The sequence below is a fragment of the Chaetura pelagica genome, unplaced genomic scaffold (genome assembly GCF_000747805.2).
Source record: "Chaetura pelagica isolate M959 unplaced genomic scaffold, ChaPel_1.0 scaffold13, whole genome shotgun sequence".
Taxonomy (NCBI): Eukaryota; Metazoa; Chordata; class Aves; order Apodiformes; family Apodidae; genus Chaetura; species Chaetura pelagica.
Window position 1 is genome coordinate 734,067 of NW_009954543.1, and position 8,836 is coordinate 742,902.

An 8,836-nucleotide genomic window follows, 5' to 3' on the forward strand; every position below is an offset into this window, starting at 1 on the left:
TGGGGCAACCCAAAAACCACTCCGGGGTTGATAGCCTCCCTGCCAGTGACTCTGGTAGTCTTTAAGACACAGAGCCGCACACCTACACTCAAGCACAAAGCAGATCACCCTATTTCATTTTGGTTGTTGGTGGTTTTCAACTGCCAACTCTGTGAAAACCTTTTATAATCATTACTCCTCTTGTCACGTCCTCATTGTGCGTCAGAGAGAAGTTTATGCTTTTCCATTTCCCCTCTCCCTTGCTCAGTGCTGACAGAGACAAGAGCTATTGCAAATATTGTACACAGTCTTCTAAGGAAGATGAATTGCTCCAACTTTGCTTGGCACTCTACCAGTCAGCTGCCTTTCTTGCTTTGTTTCATGAAAATGCTCTCTTATCTATGCAAGCTGATACCTAGATTTTTCAGTGTTGGGTAAGGTTACCTCACTTACTGACCTTGACTATAGAAAAAAAAAAAGCGCCTGTTTGTGGAGAATAACACTCAGGTATTATAACATAACCTACTGTGTAGGAAAAGCCTGATTTGCTGGTCCTGTAGCATCGCCTGATGAAAGCCCTAACCATGTCGTTCAATAGTTAATGCACTCTATCCACAAAAGGTATCATTTATCTTTCAGTTAATCAGAAAGAGAATATATTAGATACTTTAAATAATTAAGGATATTAAAAATGCATTAGCAAATGTTTATCGTTAAGTAAACTGGCAAAAGAAGAGTAGGATATTTTACAGCAGTCTGAAAATAAAGATGTCTCAGGTATCTCCTCTGTCTCCAAGCATGCGTTAAAGATTTATAATTCACTAGATGGAGAAGAGCAGGAGTAGCATCACAGGGGTCAGGCTGACACTACATAACACCCTTGGATCACACATCTATAGTAGCAGGGGAGACTGGCAGAACATCAAGGAGGAAAATACACAGGTGAGGCAGACAAAAGAGAAAGTGAACATGAGGACAAGAGACCAAATGGAAAGAATGAAACATGAAATGAGACATACAAAACAGTGGTGTAAAGACAGGCTACAACTAGAAGAAAATAAAGGGTAATGAGTTAAAATGCAGTGGAGCAGCAGCAGTGAAAACAACAAAGAACCACATTTTTTACCACCAAATTCTTGATTTTAAGGATAGCAGCTGAAAAGCTGTAATGCTTTTTACTCATGGCAAGAAGCAGAAAAGGCAGCAGATCAGACAACCTCCCTAAAAGGCAGAAGCTGTGAGAGAAAGAAGGGTAGCTGGATATTTTTTAATGAAAGAGCCTGAGCAAACTGCATGATAAAGCAGCCAGTAGGTAGACGAGAAAGTTAAATAAGCCATTTTAATTATCCTTTCTTATTGCAGGCTTCCTCACAACACACTGCTCTCATTAAGGAAGGGTTACAATAGTGACATTATCAAGAGTGTTCTCTCATGGAACAACCAGTTTAACCTAATGAACACACAGCTCCCCTAAATAGCTCAGGGAAGCAAGAGGGATTCAACTGTAAGATTCCATAGTGCAGACTAAGGAGAGAAGACTGCAGCAAGCAGATAGCCTGCCAAAGAAGGACATTATGATGATGAAATTTTAAAGCATTTGAAAAATAGGGGCTGTTGCAATAAAGGCTTTGGCTTTTAAGCAGAAAGGACAGAGAAACAAAAAACATCCCAACTATAAAGAAAAGGGACAGAAAAATAAAGCACAGCCCAAATGTTATTCCTGAAAGGCAGTGAAGCGTATTTGCTGATCAGCTTATTTTTTATGAGTTAACACCTGCAGCAGCATTCAAATGCCAACTAATCCCACTCACTGCAGAGCTCCAGCACCCATCAAAGCCTAACGCCGAACGTGCCCAAGTATGGAATAAACCAATCCCAGCACAGACAGTGAGCGATCTGGCATGATACAGAACCAGGCAGTAACAGGGGAGCCTCTTGAGTGGCCTGCAGCAGGACACAACGTGATACCCGGGGAACAGGAATTAACACACCTCCCTCGTCCCACCCGGACAAAGCTGCTCCAAGTGGGAACAGCACTGCTCACCACTTAGAGCTGGGTGCATGCCCCTGGGAAGGTTGTCCCATGTGCTACAGAATATACTGTTGAAAAAATAATAGTTGCAAAATAACTTACATGAACATATTCTGATTAATTGACATCTGTTATAACGTAGGAAGGAAGGGACCCTGTTTAGCAAGGCTGGGTCTTGTTCAATTGGACTGCCCTTCTCCCACCCTCTCATGACTCAGTGGTTGCCAATTATTGCACATACCTGTCTGACAAAAGCCAGTTGCAGTGATAGGTAGAGGATGATTTGGTGATCTTCCGGGGCCAAGTCACGTGCTCTTTAAGGATGACCACACAATACAAAAGGAAAAGTGACTGTTAGATTGTGCTTTGCAGAACTGCTTTGCCACAAATCACACACAAGCACAGAACAAAACTCAGTCCTCTTCTAGAGAAAATTCATCCAGTAATGGGTGAACACACTGAAACTAGACAAAAAGCACATCACTGCTGACCTGGCTAAGCCAGGCTCACAGAACAAATCTGACAAACACAGCTGACAGTATGTTACACAACTTCCATGCTCCTTCATTAAATGCCACTTAATGTTTTGAAACTTTTAAAGTAGCTCTTAGCCAAACAAACCCATCAAACCATTATTTTAGGTAATTTAGGTGAGGGAGATGGTTGTCCTACTTGTTCCTATACTGCCACTTTTAAAACAATAGGAGAGGGTTAGATTAGTGCTGAAAAAGCAGTAATTGTTTCTGCTATTATCATGACTATGAGCGTGTAGAGAATTGAAGACCAGGAGCTCAGGATGGCAGCTGCTGTTCAAACACACAAAACATCCTCCACTCTGCAGCTTCTAGTCTAATTATCAGCAGTAGACTCCTAATTTGGAAAGGGAAGACACTGAGGAAGGAATGAGAACTTGATGGGAGGAGCTGAGCCTGGACCAAAACCAAAGTCCTTACTTCTCAAGCTTGAACCTCTTAGATATCACCTTCTAGTCCACAGCAGGCACCAGCTAGTGAAGGCTGCAGTGTCTCCAGAATCAGATGTGAAGGCTCTTCATACAGGCTTGTTCAAGGCAGGCAACAGGGATGGACAATCAGAGCAGAACTGTCCCTCTCAGACTATGCTAAACATGAAACTGCAGCCTGAGCTTGCTAGCCTGTGGAGAAGCCATTAACCAAGGCAACATGAAAACAGTGTTTTGGGTATCTACCCTAGGAACAACGGGGGGCACAGGCTCATGCCACATCAGCAGCCCAGCCCATGAACCAGTGAATTATCCCCTCACTGATCCACAGAGTTCTGTGGCACAGGGAAGTCATTTCACATAGGAGAGATGGGGAGGAGGAAGGTCCCTCATAGCCAACCAACATTCCCGACCTCTTTCTGGGCTGCATTCCAGGACACCAAGGAAGCCTGCACCTGCATTGCTCTGCCCAAATCAAGCACGATTAACATCCTTATGAGGGAGAAATGAGACTGGCAAGGCTGGTGGCTAAAAATCCTGCCAAAAGTGTTAATTTGCTAATAATAAACAAACAAACAAAAATCAAAATAATTACTTCAGGAAACAATCCACACACTATCTTAATGGCAGCCCCCTCTCAAATGTCATCTTGGCCTATGAGCAAGAAACTGTTGGAGTTGACAATACTAATTAATTTAATATGGACTGAATGTGTCTTGTAACTCTGCAAGTGAAGGATTCTGAAGCAATGCCAAAGGTGTTAAGATGCACTTAGTACAGGCAAGTCACTAATATCTCCTCCACTATAAAAAAATCCCACAAATAAAAAAAATAAATCCAACAAAATCCACACAAACAACCCCCCCCCCCCCCCCCCAACACCAAACCGAAAAACAAAAAAACAGCCCATGAACCAGTGAATTATCCCCTCACTGATCCACAGAGTTCTGTGGCACAGGGAAGTCATTTCACATAGGAGAGATGGGGAGGAGGAAGGTCCCTCATAGCCAACCAACATTCCCGACCTCTTTCTGGGCTGCATTCCAGGACACCAAGGAAGCCTGCACCTGCATTGCTCTGCCCAAATCAAGCACGATTAACATCCTTATGAGGGAGAAATGAGACTGGCAAGGCTGGTGGCTAAAAATCCTGCCAAAAGTGTTAATTTGCTAATAATAAACAAACAAACAAAAATCAAAATAATTACTTCAGGAAACAATCCACACACTATCTTAATGGCAGCCCCCTCTCAAATGTCATCTTGGCCTATGAGCAAGAAACTGTTGGAGTTGACAATACTAATTAATTTAATATGGACTGAATGTGTCTTGTAACTCTGCAAGTGAAGGATTCTGAAGCAATGCCAAAGGTGTTAAGATGCACTTAGTACAGGCAAGTCACTAATATCTCCTCCACTATAAAAAAATCCCACAAATAAAAAAAATAAATCCAACAAAATCCACACAAACAACCCCCCCCCCCACCCAACAACACCAAACTGAAACAAAAAAATCCAGAAATCAACCAACAACAAGAAGACAACACAAGATAGAATCCAGCTTTGGCCTAAACTAGGTGAGCAAGGTGAGCCACCTCTTTAGCAGGCAGCTCCTGTGAAACCTTCCGTAGCCTCTCCAACAATAAATCATGGGGGAAGTTCACATGTGTGGGAGAAGAGCTTCATGGTGCTTTTGGAAATAAACAAAGGGTTGCTACTTTACTGTTAAATTTCCTCAAAGGGTGTAAGAAAAATATTTGATCCAAGCTTCCAGCTGAAAAGGTCACTTGCAAAGACTGGTTAGAGGCCAAACCACAGCCTCAAAGGTCATACTCATACTTTAAAAACAGGTGAAAAACAAATAAGATATAGAAAAAAAAAGAAACCAAACTCAAGCATTTAGGAAGGTTCTAGTAACCAGCTAACAGTCACTGTTGGCTGAAGTTTGAGTACCTAATGTTTGGCTAGAAACTTGTCTGCTTCCTTGCTAGAGCTAAGATACTATGAAAACAAGACACAGCCAGTGGGAAAGGTCAAAGGATAAAAATAAATGGAGTTTCAAAGCACTGCAGGTCCCCAATTACATCAAAGTAGGGCAGTAGTGAAAGTAATACATCGGAGTCCAAAAACTAGTGTGACTTTAAGTATACTCCTGATCTCAAAAGTGACCAAATTAACGGCTTTTAAAAAAATATATTTTTCAGATGTTCATAGGGTAAATACCCAGAACTACTTACTACATGCTGTTGCAACTGCTGCAAAACAGATGTGTTGGACTCCTTGCTCAGCATCAGAAAAACAGCTAAGATCCATTAACATGTTCAACCTGCTACATCTGCACTTTGAGAGACTGAAGAACTCAAATTTTCTTCGTGTTTGTAAGGTATTTATGATCACACCAAACCCAGAATTATGTACTTCACCTCAAGACTTAGATGAAACAAACTTCCATTTAGTTGTCATCCAACATCTGTAAGCATCTGCATTTACAATGTTAAATGCCCAAACACCATTTAGTGTATTTTGGATGGTGTAATTTAGTTGTTACAGGATCAGGAAGCTCACATCTCATCTCTCCACCACAACAGTACTGACAAAAAATGGGTTTTAACCCAAGCAGTTCTGTAGTTCCAGAGGAGTTTAATTCACAGATACTTTCAAGGCAGAGCCATTGGATCAGACTACCCCACAAAACAAGAGTGGTGAAGCACAGCTGAGTGGTAACTACTCTGTACCACTAGCCCTTTTTTCATACAACAGCTCATGTAAACACTCATTAGGACAGCAATTATTCCTCCCCTATGCCCTTGGTAAGTGCACCAATGATAGGTCACCTCATAGTAGCCTAAAGCCTGGTGGTGAAGGTACTTTCCCACCATGAGGGAAAGTGGAGTTGAAGCCTGCTTCACGCAGGAATGGAGACAAAACCAGCTTTCCACATTTGCCTGCTGGCATCATGTGAGGAAGCTGTATCTTCCAGCACTGTAGATCACACTGCAGCTAATCTGGGGTTAGGGTTATTTCTGTTTAATGGCAGAACAGGTACTCTTACCTTGGATATTCAAGCAAATCATCACTGCAGTTAGCCATCACAGGTATGGTTTTGACATGACTACTGCTGAAATCTACTGAACTGTTTTAAAACTTCCATGCAAGGAAGCCATACACAGAAGATAAAACTATTAAAAACACAATTATCCTGAATTAATCCAAAGAAATACACAATGAAAGAATCTGCAAACTACTCACCTCTCCAAAGTCTGAAGTGCTTTCCTGTTTAATTCATCCTGAGTGCCCTTCAGAGTAGCTGTAGGAGAAGATACAATGCCATTTAAGAGTTGAAGTCAATGTTTCAGATTAAATAAACAGTTACACATGCACAGAATATTTCAAACTAGGTGCATAAATACTGTGGAAATCTGGTGCTGCAAGTGTTCACACCTAGAAAATGTGCCATTTTGTTTTTAAAGAGCACAAAAGCACTATTTTAAACTGAATTGTCAATTTAATTTTTCTTAAAGACTCTTCTGAATCCCTTGTCTGAAATGCCAAAGTATTTTTTATTTATATATGCCACTGAAGGGATCTGGAAGGAAAAGGGGACTAGGCTAAATAGATACTAAGAGTATAACAGGCCTTCTGCCAGGTTGGTGTATATGCTAAAAGCAGCAACTCGAGAATTTTCTGACTCAGATACAGGCTGTTTCCACCACCATCTTGATGTAGGAGGGTGTTGCAGGTTGAACAGGGAACACTAGGAGCCAAATTTTCAGCTCTATGACAAATCCCCTGACAACACACAACATCCCTTAAGACCACAACAGACTTTTAGGCTACTTCAAGTGTGGCATTTGCCACTAATGCTCTCTGTGGTGCTTGACTGAAGGATCCTGCCCACTATGCTCACTTCTCCACGTGCGAAATAATCCCTAGCCAAAACCACAACAGGAGAAGAATCAAGTCCCTCTTATGCCAGGATATCATAAAATACCATCATCAAGAGCAAAGGGAATGGAGGAAGGGCTTGGAGAAGCATGGCTTTCTCAGATCCAAAATATCTGGAAAGCTAGCAATAGTTTTCAGAAGTTCATTGTCTGGCTTGTTCTGGTCCTTGGTTTTCAGATTTTGCATAGCAGTTGTTTCATTTTCTGCCTATCCTGAATTTGAGAGCTGCTGATCAACAGCACAAAGAAGTGTTGAGTAGAATCCATCAGCAAACATCCACCTATAATATATTTGACTTCATACATCATATGTCAGTGTAAGCTCCAGAAGAGAAAGTAGTAGAACAGCAACTAGTATATACTTAAGCAACAAACCCAGATTTAAAAAAAGTGTCCTTAGAGGTTATTAAGAGGAAGGAGTTGTGTTCCTCTACAAGATGTACAAAGGTAACCACTTCCTTTGGATTCTGCAACACTCTAGTAAGTGAAACTTCGGAAGTAATTTATTTTGCCAAAGCAGTTACAGTGATCAGATCTTTTTTATTTCTGTATCTTTCAGCAGCTCTTCAAAACAACAGGTTCATTTGGGAGGAACAGGAATCTTCAGAATTTCTAAAATCATTTAGATCACAAAAAATGGCTTATTCCACAAAATCTACTCTAAGTAGTCAAAACTGAACAAAAAATTCTAGTTTAAAGAATAAATTTTAAGACATAGGCTTTCATGCAAAATGCAGCATTTATTAGAAGTAGCTGTAAATACTTGGAATAGCCTTAAATTGAGTATTGAGATCCACTGCCAAATATTGGAAAAGGGTAATAGAGGAAGAAAATGTACAGAAAAAAATTAAGAGTGAAGATCAATGTGAACACAAAAATGCTTAAAGAGACACTGGAAAGGATATGATCATAGTTATAAACCTTCATCCAGAAAAATACGTCAGATTCTGTTTCTCAAGGAAACTACAAGACTCCTCACTTAAGTTACATTGCAGTTCTGAAGATGCCACACAATGAGGAAGACTGTAAGAAATTTTACTGTTTGCCCTCAAAATAAACTCCAGTGGAAAAGCTAGGATAACTTCTAAGTTCCACCTGGTAAGACATTTGACTGGTGTTCAGTTTGTAGTCAGAAAGAGTACAAAATATGTCAGGGCAATGAAGTAAGTATTCTACAGGTAGCCAGCTTTGTTTCTGCACTACTGGGAAATAGCATGAGTCCTAATAAGCAATATCTACATTCTTATTTAACATTAATCTGTGCTATCAGTATACAGACTTCTTATAAAATCAACAAGGACCTATAAAAACAGTTTTGAATGCAGTCCCTGATCTGTGGCTGTACACTAAAATTCTTAATGGAAACAAGGATAGAGCACACACTTTTATCTCTGAAACAGTGAGGGTCTGTTAAATCTACATAGATTTCACAGGATATGCGGTGGTGATGTTAGAGCTCTTGTATTTCACAACACACTCTCAAACTGGTCTTTCCTCTTGGCATCTGTTAATGCCATCTCACCTTCCCCTGTCTTCAATGGATTCTTCACCAGACCTAAGGGAGCCAAAGCTGACAACATAGTTTATGTCAAAACTGCAATTACAAGAGGAAGAGAAAGGTTTGTTGTCGACATTCACTCACTAGGGAACAGATCTGCACAAAACTGAGCAGAACAATAGATGGTCATTCTCTACAAACAGGAGATTTGTGCTTCTAAGAGTGAGGCAAAAGTGGCAATGACTTCCTCTGAGGACACATCTTTCAGCTACTTCAGTGAAACTTATTTCAAGAAACATGTAATTAGACATTAAGAACAAGCTACACAAACTGCTACACAGCATCAGTTTCAGGAAGTCTTATTTCATCCAGGAATAAATCTAATAGTTGTAAAGCGACTTTTTATCAAATGTTTCACAAGTTA

At 40.6% G+C, this 8,836-nt stretch overlaps 1 protein-coding gene across 1 annotated transcript in view; it reads right to left on the minus strand.

The window, feature by feature from the left end:
* Positions 1-8,836, minus strand: part of TTC7A (tetratricopeptide repeat domain 7A) — a 174,177-nt gene that overhangs the window by 96,602 nt on the left and 68,739 nt on the right. The window contains exons 12-13 of the mRNA XM_010004957.1: positions 6,220-6,277; positions 2,253-2,325 (exon numbers count right to left, since the gene is read on the minus strand). Of these exons, the coding sequence (XP_010003259.1) occupies positions 2,253-2,325; positions 6,220-6,277 (131 nt within the window). The remainder of the gene's footprint in view (positions 1-2,252; positions 2,326-6,219; positions 6,278-8,836) is intronic.